Source organism: Montipora capricornis, chromosome 3 (genome assembly GCF_036669925.1).
Source record: "Montipora capricornis isolate CH-2021 chromosome 3, ASM3666992v2, whole genome shotgun sequence".
NCBI classification, from domain to species: domain Eukaryota; kingdom Metazoa; phylum Cnidaria; class Anthozoa; order Scleractinia; family Acroporidae; genus Montipora; species Montipora capricornis.
The window spans coordinates 20,557,116-20,581,825 of NC_090885.1; the positions used below are offsets into that span (position 1 = coordinate 20,557,116).

The 24,710-nt window shown below is 40.5% G+C and overlaps 1 protein-coding gene across 1 annotated transcript in view; it reads left to right on the forward strand.

Moving 5' to 3' along the window:
* Positions 1-198: 198 nt before the first annotated feature.
* The window catches only part of LOC138039942 (synaptonemal complex protein 1-like), a 26,044-nt gene continuing 1,532 nt past the window's right edge, over positions 199-24,710 (forward strand). Inside the window, exons 1-28 of the mRNA XM_068885766.1 lie at positions 199-424; positions 592-722; positions 7,912-7,977; positions 8,096-8,163; positions 8,733-8,806; positions 8,900-8,958; positions 9,119-9,188; positions 9,336-9,409; positions 9,505-9,640; positions 10,126-10,220; positions 11,088-11,272; positions 11,865-11,932; positions 12,139-12,200; positions 12,297-12,413; positions 12,524-12,628; positions 14,354-14,457; positions 14,617-14,659; positions 14,872-14,946; positions 15,096-15,166; positions 15,804-15,885; positions 16,082-16,144; positions 16,265-16,327; positions 16,425-16,487; positions 16,712-16,774; positions 18,281-18,343; positions 18,422-18,532; positions 18,703-18,789; positions 18,878-18,952. Coding sequence (XP_068741867.1) covers positions 199-424; positions 592-722; positions 7,912-7,977; positions 8,096-8,163; positions 8,733-8,806; positions 8,900-8,958; positions 9,119-9,188; positions 9,336-9,409; positions 9,505-9,640; positions 10,126-10,220; positions 11,088-11,272; positions 11,865-11,932; positions 12,139-12,200; positions 12,297-12,413; positions 12,524-12,628; positions 14,354-14,457; positions 14,617-14,659; positions 14,872-14,946; positions 15,096-15,166; positions 15,804-15,885; positions 16,082-16,144; positions 16,265-16,327; positions 16,425-16,487; positions 16,712-16,774; positions 18,281-18,343; positions 18,422-18,532; positions 18,703-18,789; positions 18,878-18,952 — 2,499 coding nt within the window. The remainder of the gene's footprint in view (positions 425-591; positions 723-7,911; positions 7,978-8,095; positions 8,164-8,732; positions 8,807-8,899; positions 8,959-9,118; positions 9,189-9,335; positions 9,410-9,504; positions 9,641-10,125; positions 10,221-11,087; positions 11,273-11,864; positions 11,933-12,138; positions 12,201-12,296; positions 12,414-12,523; positions 12,629-14,353; positions 14,458-14,616; positions 14,660-14,871; positions 14,947-15,095; positions 15,167-15,803; positions 15,886-16,081; positions 16,145-16,264; positions 16,328-16,424; positions 16,488-16,711; positions 16,775-18,280; positions 18,344-18,421; positions 18,533-18,702; positions 18,790-18,877; positions 18,953-24,710) is intronic.

Genomic DNA, 24,710 nt, shown 5'->3' on the forward strand with positions numbered 1-24,710 from the left:
AAGTGAACTGGAGTCTAGTTTTCTTGAAAACGAGGCAGTTGTAGCCCGCCACAGTGGCGGGAAAATGAAATGTGACGAAAAAATTGGAAAAATTAGTCTAAGCAGATGAGCAATTTCCTTTTTGATTGAGTCTTTTTTTGTCTTGTGGTTACAAGATCATGTTGTTTCCACTTCAAGAAAAAGTGTGAGATTCTCGAGATGCAATCACACTCTCATAGTCAACTCAAGCATCACATCCCGCAGCCCTTATTCAAGCTAACAACGAGCTCCGGAGTTTGCAATTCTCCGCTAACCTCAAGCTCATACTTTGCAAGTCCAAATGGCAACAAGTCTGCATCTCATGGACATCAGTTGAATATCAGACCTGTAAATTCACTTTCTAGCAGTTACTTCCGCCCAAGCACCCCGAGGCAAAAAGAAAAAGGTAACCACTTTGTGTTAGCTCAAAGGAAAAGAACTAAAAGAAACCAATACGTTTAGATTCTGTTTCCTTATAATTCCAGCTTTAGAACTGTGGTTTAAATCTTACTTTGGTCTTTCAATTGTCTTGAGGATACCGTATTTAACTTACACTCTTTCCAAAATCGGTAGAAAATGAGAAAGTAGAAAAAGAAAGAGCACAGTCTGCAGAGAGAATTCAATCACTTCACACGCGTCTCCACCAAGAGGCAGAGAAAATACGAAAATGGAAAACTTCTACAGAAATAGAGATAAAAGAAAAGGTAATAGGTGATCAGTGATTAATCATTAATTTTGAATTCACTACCTAACCAGACAAAAGCAACTAACTCAATTACAACTCAACTGTGTAGATACTTGGACATGTAGGACAGCAAGCACCACAAGCAGGGTTATTTTGCTAACCATATGCATACAAATTCCGCTCGCACATAACAATATGTTATCATACTTGATGGTATTGATCTACTAAAAACTTAATACACTGGGCACCTGCCGAATACGAAAACCCAAAGCCCCGCGGGAATGAGGGAATAAATCCTCCAAGCCCTATGTAAGTGCCACTACCCTATGGAGACTAAGAGAAAAAGTTAACAAAAAAGTTGGCGAAGAAAGCTGAACCTAGACTGATTCAAATCCCTAACGGTTCACTACTCGTACGACAAATTACCCATAATCCCCACCACACAACCGGACCCAGTCCTCTTACCCCGGCAAAATATCTATTTCTGCCAATTTCGCAGGCTACAACTGTCAGATATATCATTTTTAATAAAGTTGGAGTCATGGGCTCCTCGTGGCAATTCGTTAGCCATTTGGCAATTATCTTTGAAAATAAATTTATTACTAACCAGGAGCCTGTAAAGGGCAACTGTTGTAACCGATCTACTTGCAGTGAAATTCCCATGGTCAGGTAAAAGAAACTATAAAAAGCATTGCCTTTGACAGCTATTTAGTAGTACGAAAGCAAAATCCTTGAAATTGGCGTCATGCTTTGTAATCGTGCTCGCAGGGGAATTATCTAAACAACTCAGGCGATATTAATGAAAACAACTATATTTTGAACTTCAACGAGAATGACAGCATTCTTTGACACACACGATCGACACGAACACGCTCATCCGCGTTTTTCTCGTCCCAGACCTCCCAGTCCCATAATTCCACAACAGTCCATCCCTTCTTTAAGAGGGAGTAAAATTACAACACGAGCTTACGTTGTAAAAAGTAAAGTCTCTGCTTACGACACAGAAGGCCCATCACGCCGGCAATTATCTCCTGTTTCATTAGTATGAAGCGACTAGGAGTATTTCTACTCCCCCCTGGGTGGGATGCTAGTCCATCGCAGGGTTACCCCCAGCATTTCGCCGCTACCCATTTACACACCTGGGTGGAGAGAGGCACCGTGAGAGTACAGCTTACGTTGTACATGATGAATAAATTTGAAAAAGCCCAACGAGAATTCTTAACAGTTTATAATCCTCATGAGTCCACCCCTTCGTAAAAGGGGATTTCAGTTCCCTGAAACTAAAGCTGCAAACATGAATTTATCAAGTTTTATCAGATAAGTTCCTCCATGTGCGCCTCCAGACATGGATAGATAAGGGCAATTTGTTACCAATCCTTTTAGTTTTTCATAACGTTTCAAAAAATCCTGAGCATGTGGAATTTGCTGGTGCACAACCTTGCAGGCCTCGGATGCATATACCTGAGCATCTGGTAGACCATTTAGATATTGTCCAAAAGAAATTGCTAACTTTGTCAAAGCAGGATCCGTCACTGAACTCTTTTGGGTGGGTAATTCGAAACGGTTAACAGTCTCCGTGTTGTGCCGTTGATCTTCAGAATTTGTGAGATCATCTGAAAGTTCACCTGGTACAACAATTAATGATCTTTTCAATGTTTGCTGTTTTAAGCTCATCCTGAGTGAATTTTTGTCGCAGTCATAACAGGTCCTGGCGACCATGAACATGTCCTATAACAATGTAAGGATCATCTAATCGACGAATTAACCGTGTGGCTGACCCTTTTGGTTGTGAAGTTGGAGGAGGTCTTGTGACTTAAACTTGCTTCCCTTCATGTGAAGTTCTCTGTATGGTTTAGTAATATTCTCTTTAAGTTCTCTTCGTATCTGCCTTGATGGTCTTAAATTTGTGCTTCCTGCGTACGAAAAACAAGCTGCTCTGCATAGGCATTTCTTGGGAGAGTTTCTACAGGTAAGTCGAGAGTCATTATACTTCGGGCGATGGTGACTTGCGCCCAAATACTAAGACTAATTTGACCTGTACCAGCAATGGGAGAGACATTGTGTGCATATACGGCTGTCTGCATGAATACTTGCCAACGTTCTTGATACATTTCACAGTAATTAAATTCCTATTGCTGCATTCAACCATCTGGGAACACGTTCGGTATTTCATTTAGGCGTGGACGGTAACTAGTAGTAACAATGTGTTCAATTGAGAGAAGTTTGGTTAGCTGACGACAGACGTAATACTGCGTTAAGCCATTCTACACCTTGATCACTTTGTAAGACTGCTGAAAACCCGTATTGCAGGAATACATCATTAAACAGAGCTCATGCAGCAGTATTTGCCTCTTTATCTGATACTGGAATTGTACGCAAGAAATTAGAGTGAAGTTATCATATAATCAGTTACACATTTATTACATAGTTATTGGTCCTATGTAACTTGAACCCTTACGGGTGTGTATCAGTTATCAACTAGTGGAGTGGAAGAGACCCCCGCGCGAGTCCTTTTGTGGTCCCTTATTCTTTCTGCTTGAATCCTCTGTCTCCCTTGAGACTTTACCTCAAAAAACGATACAGTTACCAGATGGGGTGGTATGTAACTGTCGAACATAGTCTATACCAATTGTGTTGTAGTGACGGTCAAAGATGCGAATTTGCATTGGTCCATGTTTGGGATTAGTAGAGTTAAATTTGATACAGGCAGGGAAATGCCTGATTCAATTCCTCAAATGCTTAGCACTATTTCGCCAATAAAAGCCGTGTGAGAGGGATCCATACGTAGCTTCACGTCCACGATGCATTCCTATGGGCGAATCATGATAGACCCGTAAGAGATCACGTTGAAGTTGAATGTCATTGGGTACCATAATACGGTAGTGATTTGGGTCCTCCATCAATTCATCTCGATACATTAGCAAACCGTCAATGACAGCTAAGCGCTAAGCCATTTGTTTAACCCATTGCAAGTGTTCCTTTGGAAAGTTCTTTTAAGAACTTTCCAAATCAAGACATTTCTCCAATTAAAATTGGAGAAATATCTTGATTTGAGCTATGGAACTTGATTAACAAATTGCACTAGCCTGAATCCTGTAACTGACTTAACTGATTAGAGCGTAATGTGAAGTGCTAGTTTTGCACCCATATGAACCATGTGAGCGTTAGCCCTACTAATGGAAATGGGCCCACACAAGGACAGAGAAAAACTCTTACCAGGGTTGGAAATGAACTGTTTCTTTGCAAAACTTGATCGATTGCGGTTTAATTAAACATTCCAAATTTTCAAAATCTGGAAAATTGAGATTTATTGACTTGTGCGATCTTGCACCAGTTGCTCTGGTTTACAACTGAAGTTTTGAGTTGAGGCTTTCGTTCACATTGAGCTCTCTTAGCTAGGAACAGCAGCGAAACAACCTGGGTGCATACATGCATTGTGTAAACAAGCCATGGTATTGTTAAATGTGCCATGAATAAGTTCTGGGGTATGGTGCGGTACAATAACATCAACTGAGGTTGCGATAATCATGAAGGTGATAACACTGTTCTCTGTTCTCTTTGACGGGGTGTCGGCTGAGAACATCGGGAACAACATTTCTTTCGCCTTTCCTCTGTTCAATGAAACTTTGAGTTAAACCAGGCCACTTTTGCCTGATGTGGTGCTATGGTAGTTAACCATTTAATATTTGCATGATCTGTTGCAACTTTAACTCTTCAGCCAATTATGTAAGTGCGAAACTGTTCGAGTCCCCATTTTACAGCAAAGAGTTCCTGGTGCATAGCTGTCCAACGTGATTCAGCTGGTGAAAATACTCGGGGTGCAAATCTCACGGGGCGAAGTATACCATTTTTCTCCTGAGCCAACATGGCTCCACATTCAAGCTTGCTGGCATCCATATGTAATTCAAACTGAGCGTTGCTATCCGGATGTTACAACATCACATCTGAGGCAGTGATGGCTTGCTTCAAATGTTGAAACTGTCTTTCTGTTTCTTCTGTCCACTGAAGTGATACACTCTTTTTGTGGAGGTTTCGCAAGGCTTCTGTTCGGGTAGACATACAGGGAATGAAGTCTCTGAAATATCCACAAAGTCCAAGAAAACGTTTGACAGTAGAAATTTTTGTTGGTGTGGGCATGGGTAAGATTGCTTCTACACCTTTCCTGATGGGTGTTCGACCTTCTTAGGTGATTCGATGTTCCAGTATTTCAATTTACCTTGCGAAGAATGTACATTTAGAAGGTTTAAGCTGCATGCCAACTTTAACCAGTCACTGAAACAATAATTTGCAATAATTTGCAACGGCTTCCCCGTCCGTCATTGTCCACTGAATTATGTTATTCACATAGACAACAAGCTACTTGTGCAGATAATCTGCAAACACAGTCTTCAAAATCCGCTGAAAAAAGTTTTGGTGCGGTTTTCAATCCAATGGGAAGCCAGTGAGAAATTCATATACAGTCCCAGATGCGTACAGAATGCTGTTTTATGATCTGACTGTCGAATAAAAATTTACCAATAACAACTGACCAAGTCACATTTCGCAAATACTCTTCCTTGACTTACAGCATCCAGAACGCTTGAGATGGATGGGATAGGGTAACAATCAAATTCTGGAAAGTCATCACAAAAGAGAGACAACATTGATGAGCTGAGACGAGAATCTTCCGTTTGTGGGCTGCTGTGTGTTTGTCCATGTCAGCTATCCATCAGCAAGTTGCTTTGCAGTAGTGTCAGCTGCAGCTTCTTCAAGAACAGCATCATCATCATTTTTCATGTCCATAATGTCACCTACAATGACATTCTCAGGAATACTCGTCTTCTTCAATTTAGATTCCACTACCAAGGTTGTGCAGTTCGTGACACACATGTCAGGAATTTATTCTTCTTGAGCAGAATCTGGCCTTTCAGGAAGGTCTACAAGCCGTGCATTGTAGCATGGATCACTGATGGAGTGAGTGGTGTCTAGTGACACAATACGTGAAATTTGGCTCAGATCAAAGGGACCACTAAGAACATTAACACTTTGTTGAATTTGTTTACCCTCAATCCAAAATGGTTGACGTACTACTTGATAACCCATTAAAGCTGCAGAAAGGGTGACACAGACTGTATCAAAGTTAGCACGAAGGTGCAGGGATTGTGAACGTTTGTGAATACTTGGTGGTGGTGCCACAGTAAGAAGACATGTAACACTGACATGTAGCTTGGGCGCTGTTTGTCCGCTTTTGTGTGATAAGGACGCATTGGGTGCTGAGACACTAGTAAAGCCTTTAAATGGATTGTCGAGGAAACATTGGACACGAAACTGCATGCTTGGATGCCGAAAGGTGACGGCAGGAACATAATGATCAACTAATGCTTGGGTTGCATGAAGGTGGTTCTCCCCGAAGAGTATTGGCCAAACAAGACCTGGAACAACGATATAACGAGCATAGTCAACACAGTTTCTATCTTTGTTTAATTTATTTCCCATGTGATGGGGATTTTCATGGTGGCAAGTGCTTTAAGATTAGACTTTGGATCCGCAGCCGACGGTAACAGAAATGGGCTCCTCGAGGGCACAATACTTGAGGTCAGGACGTTTAGAAGCTACAAAATCAGCATGCACTTTGCTCCTAAGAGATACAGAATAGCAGCTATCCAATGGCAAGGGTACACGCTCACCTGCAGAAGTAATGGAGGTCCACAGAATGTTGCGGTTTTGTAACTAATACTCTGGTTTTGCTGAAGGTGCAGGGATGGTAACAGCAGGTAAACCAAACAAAGGAATAGAACATGAAGGATTTTCTAAACACTGAACTTCAAATGTTTCCAGACGAGTAGACAAGACTACAAGTTGCTGCCTGAGAGAAGACACTTCCTCGGATGAAGCACTACTGCGAGAAATGCTTGTTGAGCGCGATTGTCAGAATGTCTAATAGCTTTAAAACCTCACTTATTGCAGCGTTGACACTTGTGTTGTCGGCCACTTGAGCATTAATTGCCATCGTCCTCGCAATTAGATTTAGGAAATCGATTGTAATTGTTGCAGATCTCAGCTTGCTTAGAAGTGTCCTTGCGGTGTTTTGGACAATACCTCGATAGGTGATTTGTTTCAACACAATTGTAACAAGCCCTTTGTTGTCGACAGGAGTGCTGGTCTTGAGGTTTCAAGAAACCCATTCATCCAGCGACTGATTTGTATTCGAGGCGGTGGGCGGAGTTTGAATGACAACTCAACACTCGGCTTCGACGGTCTCATCGAGCGTTTCAAATTCTGAAGCTTTCACAACTAGCTGTTGAGCATTAATGGGATTTACTTTAGAAATAAACTGCAAAATGAAATTTACAAGAATGTTATATAACAGAAGGCGAAATTGAAATTTTGTGGCTAATTTTCCATCGCAGAGTGGATAGCGAGACTATTTTCTTGAATAGTTGTTCGATATCATCTTCGAGCATGTCGCTGGCCGAGCTTGAGTCGGATTGAAGGATTTTGGCTACATTTTTTGGCCCGATTTCTCGGTTCGCTTGGCCGATCGACTGGTGAGCGTTTCCGACCTCCTCTCTCTTTTAGAGATACGTCTTTGGTTGAGGATATCTCGCGAAATAGAGGACAGAATGGCACCAAATTACTAAAGAACGATCACAAAAAGACAACAGACAAGTGAGTGCAACATCAGTGCTTATTTCTTCTATTAAGCCTTCTGATTCGTATCGACTAAAACTCGCCATACAGGCTATCCAAATTCAAAACACAACACAGAATGCGGTGGGCCACCTGTGGACACACACGATCGACACGAACTCGCTCTTCCGCGTTTTTCTCGTCTCAGACCTCCCAGTCACATAATTCCACTACAGTTTGTGGGGGGAGGGGGATTTTGATTTTGTACTCTCCTCCAAAGGGGTTTTCTCCAGCTTATGAGCCCAAACAAGGCCGAAACAGCTGTCCATGACTGTCAATTGACCGCGTGAAATGGTTGTGTGCATGCGTGATGTGTTGGTCGCCTTGCTTTTTTTGTTTTTCTCTAGATACTTCGATTCCCTCCTGCACTCATATTATCTCTTGTGAGTCAACAGTTGGTGCCACAACGTAACACGGGATTACGTGATGCCTCTCTAAAATTTACAAAGCTCACTTAGATTAATTTTCTTATAAAAGGTTAATCTTCATCTTGTATCTTTTTTAAAATTCAAGTTCCATCCTCGTACTCTTTCACACAGGAGAAAAAGCTGCAAGAAGCAATTCAAACAATCGACTCTCAGAGAAAGTCTATTCTTGATTTACAGGTAAGTAGAGTTACTTCAGTTTAAGGCCAATCTTCTTCTCTGATTTATCAATTTCGCGCTTCAACTGTAAAAAAGAAATTTAAATTATATGAATCAGCCGTAAGCTCCTCTCTGTCAGTTTCAGAATGAAAGCCTCAGCTCAAAGTTACAAGAAGAGCTCGCTGGCAGAGAAGAAGTGGAGCACAAGTAAGTGGGCTTTAAGCAAAGTTAGGAGATAGGGAATTTCGGAGAAGGTGGGTTACGTCTATGGACGGGGACCTAGATCCTATCTTGCTTGGTTGTTCAATCTCCATGCAGGTGACCCACAACATTGCTCACAGTCCGATGAGTCCATACCCAATCTCATCCCCAGAGTCCGCTTTTCTTTTGGCACCAAGAACGCGGACTCTGGCCACGTCCAAGGCAAGAAGTCCGCAAATCACGGACTTCCGGCTCGTCTACGCACGCTCAGAAATTTGAAATAACAGTGGTTGTCAAGGGTTACAAAAATGGATCTTCACTAAAACTGCGTATAAATTGGAAGTGGCCAGAGTCCGTGTTCTTGGTGCTGACCAAAAGAATAGCGGACTCTGGGGACGATTGGTCCATCTCATGGTCTCCTTATGCAGTGCAGTAAATCACGTTTCAATACATCAAACCTATGAACCGACGCAATTCTTCGGTCAAATCATTTTTTTTATGATTTGTAAAGGTACTGAAGGTTGACATGATTTTTTAACCCATGTGGATGTAACAGTAAGATCTTTTTCACCCAGAATAATTTGTACGCGAGATATGTGCAATGCACTCAAAGATCATGCTGCAAAGGTGGAGGATAATCTCCTGAAAGGTATGCTTAATTAACAAAAGTGGTTTCTTAGCTCACTTTAGTCTGCTACCCACGGTCTTAATTAATCTGTTGTTTTTCCTTCTACTTTTCTAGGAGAGGCTGATCGCGACGAACTTAGATTTGAAGAAAAGAAACGTATAGAACAGTTTCAGGCGAGAATCACATCAGAACTGTTTCATTAGTAAAACCAATGTAGACAGCTTCCCTCGCAATTTAATTACTGATTGCTTGAAAACGCTTACAAAAACTCCTTAAATAATTCCGTCATCCGAATTGACCGTTTTTTAAAATTTATTTTTCATTTTTCAACAGGAACTGGTGGTCAAGTTTCAGGATCTTCAAATTGAGCATACTTCCAAGTATAATGAAATGGAAAATAAACGTAAGTTGTCCTGCCGGATCAAAGTTTTTCCGCGGCCCATTTTGCTCCAGACCTGTAAGACTTATTTCATCAATAGATTTTGGTGTTTATTTAAAAGCTTGTCATCCATTTTGTGGCAGTAATATTGCAATAAATTGCTTGTTCCAGTTGATGAGCAAAAGAAGGCGCACGGACATTTTATTTTGGAATCTACCGAGAAGCTTGAGAAGGCAGAGAGTCAGGTACAGAAGTGCCATAATTCTTTTATGAGGAGAAAAAAATCCCATCTTCGAATACAAGACAATTTTGACTGTCTCCTTTTCTATTTCTCACAAAGATCCAAATGCTTGAAAATGAAAGAAAAGCAAAAGAGAGCCACATTTCTACCATGAAAGCAGCTTTGGAGAAGAGTAAAGAGGAATCAAGTTCCTTGGAACACCAGCTAGGTAATTGGTCTGATGAGAACCATCGCAGTTATCGGTCGCCAGCAAGGAATCAATAGTTCGAGAACGCGGACTTCAATTGTACCTTAAAGTCAAGTAATATACCTGACGAGCGTAGGCTGCTGGGAGTAAAATAAACAAGAAGTTCGCTTTTTAAAAATCTATTAAACTAGTTCTTCAGTAGAGAAATTCATCCAAATACAGCCGCCTCACGCATAGGCGTGAGGCGGCTATATATGAGTTTTGTAATTTTGTAACCTTTCGTCTTGGCTGGCGATCAGATAGTCTCTATTTTTGCATTTTTGTATCCCATTTCTTGTTTTCCTGTTCTTCCTGTTTTACAGATTTATTGCATTTTTGTAATGAGCCTTCATTGCCTCACAAGCTCTCACATGTTTCAATAAACTAGGTCTTACCTTATCTTTGAAACCGTAATCCATGTAACTCCTCGTCCGCCAGACGGTTTGAACGTGGATGCGTCAACTCAATTAAAACAGTTTCCTTGACGTTTTCAGGTTCATTACAACAGAAACTGAGCAAGCTTGAAAGTGCGATCAACTCGCACGAAGCCAAGTTACAAATTACGGAGGAAATGCTACGTTTAAGTAAGGTGAGAGGCTAAGGATGAGGCTATTAAACAGTTTCAATTTTGAAAATTCATTATAACATGCCAATGTTTGCAAAGTTAAAAAATGAAAGAAATAGTGGTAGGTATAGCACTGGGGGGGGGGGGGGGGGGGGGGGGGGGGGGGGGGAGAAAGTGCAACCTCTTTTATAGGGCCGATTACTTGAATGTGCTGAATTCCAGTCCTTCTTTCTCAAATAAAAGAGGCCGTACATTGTCTTTTCCAGTCTGTTTTCCGGGGTTTAAATTGCTTTTTTTTTTCAGAGGAACCCTCTTTAACGATTGTGCTTACGTTTCCTCGAAATTCTCTCGTCCAATTAAGCCGGTGTTACACACCGAAACGTTTAGCTAAAACTTCTGTACAACGGAACTGCGAAACAAGTTTCAGCACGAGTTGCACCGTGTTACATGGTCGGTTTCATGAAATTTTGTTGTGCTTCCGTTACGAAACAAGTTTCAGGAAAAGTAGAACCGCTCTCAACTTCTGCAACGCTCGTAACGATCGCCGCGTGAGTGGTAATTAAAACAAGAGTTTCACCGTGTAACACCACTTCCCGAACAAGTTTCGACCTTTTGTGGTACACGGTGCAACGGTTGTTTCGCAGACTGAGCCGTTGCACATAAGTTTCAGCTGAAAGTTTCAACGTGTAACGGCGGCTTTATCAAATCGTGTTCAAGTTCAGCTTGCAATCACCAATCGCTATGCAATCGGGTGCTTAGGGGACTAGGAGAGCTCTCAAATTAAGACTTTCAGAAAATCCAATCCAGCAGTGTTTTTCGAAATTTGCCAGCTACCCACCACATACCGCCTTTTAAATAACTGACCAAAACCGAAAACATGAATTCTCCTAGGGTGAATGCACAAAGATTGAAGAGGAATTTAAAGCCACCCAGTCACAACTGGAAGATTCACAACAAGAGAACAAAAAGATCAAATGTGAAATAGTTAAGTTAAAGGAAGAACAAAAAGAAGTGTTAGACGAGCTAGAGGAGCATATTTCTTCATTGCTGTCTTCAAAAGAGACGATGGAGAAGAGGTAAAGAAAACACCTCTCTGTTTTACACTTAATAGCAAACTTGAAACTATGACAAGCAGTGATATATGATAGGCCGGCCGCGGTGCTCTTCTACCATGATTAAGCAGGTAAAGCTTGTTTCTATATTACTTTTTCTCAATTCGTAAACTTTATATCAATCTTGAAGTAAAGTCTATCAACATGGTCATCCTATAATTAACAGAGTAACAAATTAAAAATACGGCAGAAATGGAAGAAACAAAAAGGTAATTTACTCTTTAACTCTGCGCTCAAAAGTAAGGAGCTGTTGAAACGCTTTCAGTAAAAAAAAAATCACTTGCAAGTGATTTTTTGCTAAAAGTCGAGAATTATTGACCAATGGTGACTCACGGTGTACACGCGGAAAAACAGCCGAACACAATTACCAGACGTCCTGTGACCTTCGATTGTTACTGTATTTCGGATGTTCTGTATCACTTGGATGCACTAAACGCGTGAGAGCTTGACTCCTTTTAAAGTACGTTATTAGTTGTGCCAGCCCGGCATTTTGCATTTGGAATTCAATTAAGCGCTTGGCTTTTCTGATAACGATTTTGTCTTCTGTTAACCAAAGTTTGAAGACGCTCACTGATTTAAAGGAAACTGCTGAAGAAAAGATGCAAGATCTACAGCTCAAACTGGGTAAGTAACAAATCTGGATTCTTACTTTGCAAAAATGGCTTCATTTGTAAAAAGGCTACCCTTTTTGGCAATTGGAAATGCAGCTTTTTTTACTTTAAAACGGGCTTCACCTGCCTTTTTTCTACCAACTGAAACTTCAGATCCTTAGCCTTCTATTTTTCCGAAAATGATATGTGAAAATATTTTTCTCTCCTTCATTATTTCAGAATCAGTGACTAGAGAAAAAGTTAAAGTAGACTCTTTAAATGATCACATAACGAAAGAAAAGGTAACAAACTTGCAGGAAGTAAAAGGCTGGCATGAATGAGCAAATGACTAAATTTTGAAATCATACTGGGTTTTTTTTATTCTCTTTTTTTCTCAGCATGAATTGGAGAGAGCGTACGCAGATTTGCAGACAGGTCTTTCCAAAGAGATTGAAAGAACATCGGCAAAGGAGGAAATCATTCGAGAATCGAATGAAAAACTAGCACAACTTCAAGTAACAACCATTTTTTGGTTTTTGTTTTGGTACTGCCCTACTATTCCTAAGGTGGCAATTTGTTGATTTGCTCTTGTTCTTTTTGTTTTATAATGACTTCCTCTTGAAAGGATGTCAAGTCTTGCCTAGCAAAGGACTTGCACGAGGCCAACAAAACTAAAGAAGAAATGGACGACAAAATACGTCTTCTAACTCTTGGGTTAGAAGGAAAACAGGTGAAGAGTTTTAAGGACTTGAATTTACTAAGCGAAATTGCATTATTTTCGTTATGACCTTAAATTCGAAATAATAACTCAGACTGTTTATCCGCTAATTTAACAACCTAACGAGGAAGAGTTACAATAAAAATATTGACCAAGACACCTTCCAAGTCAATTTGGTTCTGTGACTGGCCTTACGCACATGACGCGAGGAGTTGCATCCAAACGTTGTTTATTTACAGACAGGTTCTCACATACAAATCCCAGTTGTACGCGCTAAACTCCCGACGTCTTTAGCTATAGTCAGAACTCCTTGTTCTTAGAGAAGTGTTTTTGAACTTCTTGTTCTGAGAGGGTCCCCAATAGGGCTTCGGGATGCGGGATTTGGCCTTTTTGGAGCCCGGGATTCGGGATTATAAAGAAATATGGGACCGCATTTATGGACGGGAAGCGGGATCCGGGATATCGTCACTTTGAAGCTCCGAGATCCTGGATTTCTGACGGCGAGAAATTTTAAATAAACTCAACTTTCACCTTCGGCAACGACGGAAACGAGTGGAAGTTTAAGCTGAGTATTCTCCACCACGCTGACACGTGCCTTTTGTGATCCCTATGGCGTGCTCTTTGTCTTGAAATTTGGCCGTAATAAGATCCAGTTACACAAAGGCCTCATGACCTTTGTTACTTGTAACCAAATCACGTTTTTTACAGTGTCTCGTTTATGCTGTAGCGTATTGACCAAAATTATACTCTGGTTTTTGAAAATGTCGGACAGCACCGACATCGCTGTTCGCGCCTTACATGATATTATTGGTTATGTGGCTCATTTTTATGAGAAGGGAAAGAGAGGAAATAAGAAAGAAGTACAAATGAAAGAAGAAAGGACAAAAGAAGTACAAACAGAGAGGAGATAATGCAGTTCATTGAACGAGCAAACAAGAGGTTATCCCATGAACATTCAAAACGCAATTTAAAAACAGGAAACTGGTGCACTCCTTCAAAAACCACAGGAAAGCAAACGAATCTTGCCTTTCGTTACACAGTACCACCCATCAGCGACGAACTGGAAACAAATCCTCATGAAAGACTAGCATTTAATAGAGCGACAACCACTGGCTCAAAGGAATGTAAAAAACCCGCCCCTCATATATTACAAAAAGAGGGCGGTCAATCAAATATATACTCGGGCTAGCCAAATTACAAAACTGAAAGGCTAAAACACGCGCTAGGGAGTCGTGTAGGCCTGTCACTCCGGTACACTGCTAAACTTACAACCGAGTTTAACAAAGTGGAATATATGATTTCAAAACTGTGAATTATACCAAAAATGGCGGGAAGCTACAATACAAAGGCGCGGCTACCTATACAGTTTTCCGCTGACAGCACAGGCTACAATACTGTTTAACAATACAATAATTATCGTCTAAGAGCACAAGTCCTCGTTCAAAATACGAACGTGCATTAAATCTACAATTATAATAATAAAATCTAAAAAAATTAAAGATATAAAGATTACAGCTGAATTGATCTTTAAGTCTAAGCGGCTTAGACTTAAAAATATTAACATTATAAAACATCTGCGGGAAGTTTATTCCATAGTTGAGTGCACTTCCTCATAAAATTAAGGTTAAATTTGGGAACGCAAAGCGCGAAGGCTGCATTTACAGGTTCAATAAATTCTCTAACTTACCTACTCTCCCAATTTGTTTTTAATTTCTTAAAATTCATCTCGCCTTTCAGCGAACTATTAGCGATCTGGAAGGAAAGGTCTACAATGCAAATTACAATAGAAAATACCTGGAGGAGAACTTACAAGACATCAAAGCAAAACTCGAGGAAGAAATGTAAGGAGAGCATTGCTTATGAACTACATAAATATTTCACTACTTTTGTGTTGCCAATCGCAACATCGAGATGAACTAAGACGATCGTCCTGCCTCTTCCCGGCATTTATCTTGTTCACGCATTTTATGCCAAAGCTTGATCATTCTATTATTATTTAGAAAAGAAAAAGAAGAGCTCCAAGCATCTCTTGAGGATTATAAAGTATGTATGTTATGTTGTGTATATACGTTTTTTTTTACGAAGAAGAATATCCCTTGGTAGCTCCCGGAGACGAGAGTCGAACTGTAAGGTTTTTTTGTTCAGCGTTGGGGGCACGATACGGATCCCATATATTCCTCATTTACATACATCGGTGGAGTAGGATGAAGGAAATATCGTTTCTGTGATTAACGAATGTCTTTCTTTTTTGTAAGGTATCTGAAACAAAACTGAGGGGTCAAATAACTGCTCTACAAGAGAAGATGGCCGTTTTGGAAAATAATTTAGCGGTAATTCTGTTGCTGCTTTTTTGAGTAGCATGTAATCTTCGGATATATATATAAATGGTCTTTTAAATCAGTGGACAACCTCCATGCATTGACTCAAAGAGTGAATGTTTGGGGAACCCACAAAAATCAAATCTGTTTTTTATGATTAGAACGCTTCAAAACGTGGGCAAGAATCACAGGAGACTATCCAGAAGCTTCAAGAGGAGCATCGGAACCTCAAGTAAGGAAGGCATAGAAGAACTCGCCACTGAACTCTTGTACAACAGTTAGTTCTTTTGAGGAATAAAAAAATGGACCCGCCTCTTGAAGCCCGTTATTTTAGAATAACACGTTAAACAAAATGTAGCTGCAGATACACTCACAAAAACCATGAAACTGAATAATGACGTTAAACGTCTAACCTAGGGTAAATGGTGAATAGTAGTTTAGACCTTTCTTCCACCTATTATCAAGTATCGTCGACGGACATCGATCACCATTTGACCATGCAGGCTTTAGTTGTTCAAAAGGTAGACAGCTTACTCCTATGAAAATCCCTGTCTAAAATGGAGACTTTCTCTTATCCTTTAGTATACGATTTAACAGTCACGGTTAAACGCAACATATGAAATTCAACTTCAGTTGATTTCTAAAGCTCTGGTTCCCTTTCCCACGCTGCTTTCAGCGCAAAACATGAAATTAGAGTAAATAATTAAAAAAAAATTTTTTTTTGACTTTCTCAAGTCTGTGTCTTGCTGCCTCGCTTAAACTGTGAAAGTGTCGGCTCAAGGTATCATGCTAATGCAAAATTCTGCAATTTTCAAACATGATGAAGAAAAATGTAGACAGCGCTATAATATCGATTTTTTTTTCATTAGGGAACAGTACGAGAAAATAAAAGAAGATATTATTTTGCAAAACGAAGAGAGACTTTCGACTTTAGAAATGGAGAAGGACCACGTAAGTCACATTTATCTGTTTTGTGAAGTATAATAGAGCCTATTCACTCACATAAATATCCGCTATGTCTTTTTAACGGAGACAAACGAAGATGAATGCATAAGAAAGTATGGGATAAGTTTGGGTCGTGACCTCATAAGCAAACAGTTTATAGAAATCCAGAAACTACCGTTTGTTCTAATCATCTTTTTCGAAGATCCGACTCTTAAAAGACGAGCTTGAAGAGAAAAACAAAAACTTGGAGACTCTGGAGGAAAAGGTGAGAATTATTGTTTGTATGGTGAAGGTGGCTTATGGCTATTCGTACACGCTCAATGATTGTTCTAAACTTGGCAAAAGACCGAATTTCCTTTCAACGATTATCCTTGCGATGCCCTAGATAAGAAGTCTCCAGGATCAGCTTTCTGCCAAGACCAAACAGGGTAAAGAAGTGCAACAAGAAGTAAGTCGAATTCAAAAAACTTGCTTGCATGTTGATAGTCTTTGTAACAACAACCATGTCCACGTTGAAAGATACTTCACCTGATTGTTTTTATCAGAACAAGGTGTTGAAGAGCAAGGTGACCTCTCACACGAAACAGGCAGACAAGTTTGAAAACCAGGTTATGCGTTGTTTTTTGCATTAGATTATATACCTGTAGCTAGCTACAAGATGGCCGGTTTTATCCTTTTACTATTTAATCACTCCGAAAAATGCCATTTTCTTGATTTGTCATGACTAGATAGTATTTGACTTTGCACATTTATGACGTATATCTTTCGTATTTTATATTTGTTTTTTCTAAAAAGAAGGCTAATGCATTTAACGGTGTTTTTGAAACTACAGAGGTCAAAGTTGTCCAGCGAATTGACTTCTTGCAAGGATCAGATTAAAGAGCTGAGAGAAAAGGTGAAATTAAAGCACAAAAACGATGTGTTTTCTTTTTGTATGGATAGAATGAAATTCATCGATTTCGTCCTGAAACGGAACCTCCACTCTGACTAATGAATAATTTTAAACCTAACAAAATAATGCTTGCCATCAAATTTGCTCGACAGCTGAATTTTCTCCAAAAAAGTGTTTGGATAAAAAAAAATGAACTTTAGAATCCCTTAAATGTTTTACTTTTTCAAATTTCCCAGGCGGCCCTTATTGTTTTCACACAAAGACCTTTGAAACAATAAGGCACATGTCACCATCATTCAAGATAATGGCGCCCGGGAAATTTGAAAGCCAAAACAAGCGTTTTTGAAATTCATTTGTTTTAGATATGAACACTTCCGTTGGAAAAAAAAGTCCAGCAAATTTGGTTGTAAACATTATGTTCTGTGGTTTAAAGATATTTTCTTGTTTTATTGGAGGTCCCACTTAAAGTTCTTAATATTTTACAATACTTTATTTCTAAACAATACAAGCACTGTTACAAAAAGCACTGTAAATTTAGGAAAAGGAAACCCAGAGGTTAACCCTATGTCAAGGATCTCCTAAATAATAAGGAATCAACAGAAATATATAAATAAACCAATTTTGTTTGTTTGTTTCGATTTTTAGCTGAAACAAAGTAACGACCAACTGAAAGCTGCCAGAGGTCAAAATGAAGACTTTGATGGACAGGTTCAACATTATATTGTTTGAACAATTGAAAAAGGAGTCGTTTGCTTTCCGTGTCACGGGAATCGTGCTATTGATTTTGAATAACAACAAAGACAAATTTCCACCTGATAATCCTTTGCTCACTGGTATTGACTTTTGAGGCGTGGAAAGGTATAGTGTCGGTGGCTGAGACAGAAACCAAGGAAAAAAAACTTAAAAAGGAAAAAAACCGCCATCTCTTCCTATTGGCCTTATGATGAATGAAGACCGGCTTAAAAAAATAATCGAAGGATTTCAATATGCCGAGCGGTCTTGAAAATAGTCACCATGTCCTTGTTACCGGCACTGAATTCCGGCGTCGGCTAATTAAGCAATAGAGGACGTTTTCCGTGTTTCCATAGCCTCATCTAAATTCGAGGGGGAGTTGGGAGAATTCAAGACAGTTATGCAAACCCGAGACGTAGTCGAGGGTATGTATGCATAACTGTCGAGAATTCTCCCAACTTCCCCTAGAGTTAAGATGAGGCTATGGAAACACGGAAAAAAGTCCTCTATTGCTTTTATAAAATATTTCTCAAAGATAATTCGACAAATGAAAGAAACATATGAGGGAAAATTCTTGATTGAAACAGATTTTCTTGAAACACGTTCATATTTCCTACCAGCCAATCAAAACGCGCGTCTGACGGCATATAACCAATCAAAATTCGTGTGATGCCACAGCCGTGTTTCCATACTCTCATCTAAACACAGCTATTGACCGATGAGAGTGCGCGTACTATCCTAATCATTTTATAACACTGGTTGTTTGCTCCGTTGTAGCTGAAAAGTATAAAGGAAGAACTCACAGAGAAGTCAAAGGAATTGGAAAAAGTCGAAGAACAGGTATAACTGGTTTACTAAAATCGTTGAGGACGCAATTGCCATGCACATCACATTATGCTTCTCTCTTGAATTCAACAGGTTAAAGGAATTAAAGAGGAAAAAGACAAAGCCGTACAAGAAAAGGAGGATATTCAAAATAGCTCTGAAAAGCAGATGACTGAACTGTGTGCAACGTTAGAAAAATATAAGGTAATAGCCACTTTTTCACCTGAAGTATAATTTCATGATCGGGAAAGGACGCAATCTTACAGCCAGCAAATTTGGCCAAATTAAAACGCTCTGAGGGGAAACGAGATTTAAATACATTTTCGCCAGAAGTGCTATTGACTCACTGAACTTTACTTCCGCTTTTTCTATAGCTGGAAAATGAAAAGATTGTCGCCCAAAAGGAGCGAGAGCTGGAACTCTTGCGCGCCAATGCATTAAAGGAATCCCAGGAACAATATGTGAGAAGGAGAATTGTTTACATAGTTACCTATTAGGATCTTATATTGTACAGCGACCTTTCCCTCATGCAATTTTCAATCATTTCAGAAGAAGCAGCTTGAAGAGGCCAAAAACCAAATAGAAAGACTAGAGAATGAAGTTAAACGTCTAAAAACAAAACAGGTACACCTCTGTACATTGATTTTACGAAACTGCATACATTGACAAAATTATTCTAGTGGGAATCGTGGGCAGGGGAACACCTAAAGGCGACTGCAACTTGCCCCTTCAGTATCTTGCCAACCTACTAGAATTGTCAGTACTGGGTCATTGGCCATTCGTTAAAATAGGCTCCCTGAGTTAAGTGTCGTGATTAAAACCGATATGTTTCCATTGTATTCATCAATTACGTTGCTTCGAAAAATTCACCTCTTGATACTAGAAACATGTCCTTGTGGATATTGATGGCGCCTTCTGTCATTTGTCTAAATATGTGAAATAACGAATTATCCTTCCTCACGCGGGCCATGCTGGAAAAGAATGACACGGTGCTCCTAACAGGAGGCGAATCCACGACCGTTTACCATGGACTAGTTATGAGATGCTGGAATGTAACCACTTATTTATAATGTTCAAAATGCCCTTTGATATCTTGTGACCATTACACGCTGAATATCCCCTTTCTGAATAAGCGCATCGTTTCAAAGAGCTTGCCATTAACTGGATACTAAACCTGCAGGTAAACCAAACGAAGGCGTTTCCGAGCAGAGATTAGCCCTGATACACATCATTTTATTGTTTCGTTGGAGTGTTTTACTGGACAATAAAGTACACCACTCAGAAAATGCATACGAAACTAAATCCAGGACCCGAGTGGCGTATTTTCGAAAACCTCACAAGTGACGATATTGATGACGTCATTTCCCGCCTTTGCATGGTTGTTTGTGCAAACAGTCAGTGCAAAATGGCGAGCGATAGGTTCGTGAAGTTGTCTGAAGCTGACGTAAAATATCTTTCCGTCTGAGAAACAAGAAAATGCTAACACGAAGAATAAAACTTCATACAACTTATAACTATTTCGATGTTCCTTGCAAGTGAGGAAATTCCTGCCGCCGAGCTATGATTTGCTATAAAGTTTGTCCTCGGTGTTGAAGAAAAATGGCGAGTAAAACACTCCTGTCTATATAATAAAAAGAAAATTACACAGTGGCTTGAAGATATGAATCAGTTTTATTTTCTCGTATTAAAAACAAATTTTCCGCCGTGTCCTCGAACCTTCGACAAGAACCATCAAGATAGCTAAAACCTTGGGATGAGCCAAACGCCGCACCTTAAAACTTCCAAAGTTCCCCTGATAAATCGGAACACTAAATATTTTTAAAGAGGCTCCAAATTAACCAAACAGGCTAGTGAAGTATAGAGAGTCTTCCAACGCATTTAAAAATATTCCATTGTTAGATCAATGGCTCATGCCCCTGTTAACTCCGTTTATGCGCTAGGTTAGGTACCAGGCAATTTACGCATGATTAAACATCAAACATGATTGTTTTTAACTCAAAAAATTACCAATCTGTTTTTCAACCTGTAATCGCCCCTACTGTTTCTGAAATTGCCTAGATATGTCTCCATGCAGATAGTAAATCATATGCTTACCAGGTACTTAAACTCCATGGCTGCCTGTGTCAATCAAGCGGCAAACGCAAGTGAAACCTTGACAGTGACGTCGGAAAAAAATAACCAAAGGCGTGCAGAACGCCACGAGTGCTGGCAAAAGTTCTCATTGAATTGGAAAGTTAAACGAGACTTACCTGTAAGTTGAAGTTTGACTTGAATTCTATCTTCTAAAGAGCAGTAACCGAGGTGTCTGACATGAAAAACGAACAAAGCAACAAAGCCTACTAGGAGCGACGTCACAATCATTCATTAAAAACAATACTCAAACCTAAGTGGCCGAACCACATACCAAGTGCAGGCATCCCATTAAGAGGAAACAAGGTAACTGCACCTACCTAGGGTGTCAGAGGTTGGACGTGTCAGATACCTCGCTTACTACTCTGAATGAGATAGAATTCAAGTCAAACTTCAACTTACAGTCGAGTCTCGCTTAACTTTCCAATTCTATCTCATAAATCGTAACGTCGGGTACTGACATGAAAGCTCTCAAAGGTTGTGGTGCTTCTCCACCCAGCCTTCTTAAGGATCTCATCGAGAGGGACAGAAGCATTGAAGGCCGCCGTCGACGAAAGCGTGCCTGGTTGGAATGTGGTTTAAACAAGTCCATGTCAATGCTCGACCATTGGTGGACCGTCTTGATCCATTTTGCCATCGTCTGGGCTCCAACAGCTTTTTGGGACATGGCGCATGTTGAATTCTACGACAAAGGTTGCTGTCAATATCCAGCCGCCAATTCAGCTCACATTAACCCGCTTCAGGCAAGTGCACGAGGCTATCATAATCACCCTGACTCCTACTTAGGGCTTGAATCTTATCCCGTTCAAGGTGAAGATAGTGCAAACGTCTAAACTCAACACCGTGCAAAGAAGACCATCTTACCAATAACCTGTGGTACAAACCTGACAAGGCTTTCCTTTTCAAGAGCTTCGAGACACAGCGATATCAGCTTGGCCTTCTTAACCTGGGTTAAGGAAACTGTCATGGTCACGGAATTTGACCTAAACCCCAGAAAGATCAATGATGGGATGGAACCAGAACCGACTTCTCAGGGTGCAGGGTGAATCCCAGGAGGATACTCCTTTCCTCAAATTCTCGTGACGTTCCTCATAGCTACTCCCCCGCACGAAATAAAACATCTATATAAGCAGAAATGGTGCAACCTTTCTGCCGCAAATGAGCCAAAGGGGGTTTCATGAGCTTAGTAAAAATCCTTGGGGAACTGGACAAACCCATGGGTAAAGCCTTAAACTCATATAGCCCGGTACCCCAATGGAATTTAAAAAATTTGCGGTGTTCTGCAGCAATAGGCACTGAAAAATAGGCATGCTTAATTAAGGTCTAGAAATACAAAAAAGGCCCAGGAGAAATCATCTGAATAACTGAACTCAAAATATCCATCTTAAAATGACTGTACAAAACTGACTGATTGCAGTTCTTCAGATTAAAATTAACCTATGGGAACCGTCTCCCTTGGGAATAACAAAAATAGGGAGAGACATTCCCCAATGTCATGACTAGATGGACTAATAACGCCTAACTGCAAAATGTTATCTATTTCAGAATGTATGATAGCCCTTAATGGCTATTTTGGGCAGCCTGTACTCTTTCCCTTTTTTAGAGGAATATTTTATATCAGGAGCCCATCTGGAGCGTGCAACTTCCATACAGCGTCTGTGAAACAGCGTTTTCACAAATAGGTTTATTTTTAGACTAGCCCTTCCCGCGAATTAGGTCAAAAAACAAGGCAGTTCCGGTTCGGTGACCCTATGACGTCAGCTTAATTTCTTGTAATTGGTCATCGGGCTCCTGTGGGAGTCTCATTAGCGGGAAATTCAATCTAAAAATAACCTTACTTGTGAAAACGCCGTTGCACGAAAATAGGTAAGTTGCACGCTCCGGGTGATGGGCTCCCGTCTATATATATATCCTAATCATGTAAATTAATGTAGGGTACAAATAAAGGTGTTGTTGTGTTATTAAAATTCTTCCGACCCGGTACACTAAACTGGACATGGGTCACTGATGAATTCAACATGACAATGTTGCACATAATCTAAAACTTCTGGGTCAAAGGTTAACCTCTCCCATTTTGCTATACAATATTGCAACTGTCCAGCCTTAAATGGGCTGTTGACTGTAAATCAGAGCTTCCAAATCTGTACGGGGTACATACTAATTGCGATGAGACTTTGATACTGCACTTTTTTCCGGTTGGGGCGCATTCCGAAAAGGGTGTTGGTGGCCAGAAAGGTTACCACTGTAACTCGAGCGAACACGGAAACTACTTCCTTTTCTACTGGCTGGTCCGTCCCGGTAACCCCTGGCTTAGTACGGGGCAAATCTTTGTCGACCTCTATAGCTAAGTGGTCCCTTGCACACCTTGTTTTTGGTAAGTTCGGCGATTTCCTTCACTCTCTTGGAGGTTTCGCCCCCAAACAGAAACTCATCTGCTGGCTTCGTATATGTACATAAACCCTTCGCAAACTCCGCTTTGAACAGGGGCTTTATGGCCTCTCGTCGCCCTCTGGTTTAACTCAAAATTAGCTGTCATAGCAAGTGTGAGCCTATCCAGGCATGAAGTTAACACCTCTTTTGAAGCTTTTGACTCTACAAGCGTAGCCACTTCGGGCTGACAATTAATCGATGACAATAACAACGCCTGGGATGATTGTAGTTTCACATCATTTACCCGCGTCCTCGCAGGCAGCTGATTCCAGATACTCTGCTCACACCATCACATTCTCTGGAGTATTCTGGCTTTTTATCAAGTTTTTTTGCTTTGATCTTGACTTACACGCTTGACACACAGCTTATTGACAACATCAGCCACCTTTTCATTAATCTCAGGTTAGGTGCTTTGGCATTCCGTTTCATCCGTATCAGACTCACTTTCAGCCACAGCAGCTGGCCCACTGCTTGCGCGTGCAGTATTATCCAAATCGTTTTGGATTGATACATATGAGACATCTTCGCTCTCTAAATCGTCCTCGAATTCATCATGAGCCTCATGATAGCCACCTTGGCTTGCGATACTTTCATTCAGGTGCTGAATCCCTGATAAAATCACTCTATTTACAGCTCCTGCGTCAGTTTCAAGACCTCACGTGCCCTCTCCAGAGTCAATAGAGCGTTGCTGCGACATATCTAGCAAGAGGATAAAGCAGATTCAATTTCACAACATTTTCTGGCGCAAAGATTCCGTAGACTCTCATTTGCGTCCACTACTTTACGCCACAAGGTAGGTGAATGGCTTAAAAAGGTCATTCCAGGTGAACTCGCGATAAAAGTGATTATCACATACACCATTTCACCTTATAAACGTATTGAACAATGAAATTTCGAACACTTCAAGCTGACGAACAGGCGCCACGTGGCACTAGTGCGAATGTCTCCACGAAGTCATTCTAGGTGAATTTTCCATAAACGTGACTATTACATAGTTAATTTCACCTTCCCCACGTATTTTACAAACTTCTGAAAAATAATTTCGGTCCAATACTTACCTAAGATAAGCCAAAGAGCCGGTAAATCAAAGAGCTCTTCGACACCCGCTGGTATTTTTAACAGGTCACAGGTCATGGTTTAACCGATACAGAGGGTATCCGAAACATTCATAAAAGCTAACCTTAAGCTTAGGCCTAAAAACTTTTAGTAGACACACGTCTACTCCCTCGCGTAGTCTTGGTTCAATGATTGTGTCGTCACTCCCAGTAGGCTTTGTTCGTTCTTCATGTCAGTACCCGATGTTACGGTTTATGAAATCCGAGCAAAAGAGAACACAAACAAAACCGTGTATGATGGAATGGACTTGACTTAACATTTCAGCTCACATACCATTTATTACCGACCTAATTCACACCAGAGTCACTGTCTCATTTACGGCCAGTTTTGACCCGGTCATTGACTGGTAACACATCGAAGAGTCATGCCCACTCATGCCCACTCAACAGGCGATGAGTAATGTTTGTAGTCTGCCGGTCCCAGTTTCCCCTCTTCCTTTGCATCAAAATGGTCCGTGCACGATTTCACGATTCCGAGAGTATGGGCGAGGAAGGACATGTATTTAAAGTCTTTAAAGAGCCGGAAATTACAAAAGAAGAAGACACTGAGCAGTTTTTTGGCCGCAGGTTTTTAGTATGTTTGGATGTAAATTAAAATAAATCAAATGGCCTCTTAAGAGGTCGTCAAACTGGCGACCACTCTTGACAATTTTGGTCTCCAATTTTTTTTCTACTCGCCATAGCGACCAAAACGGTCGCAGCTTGGA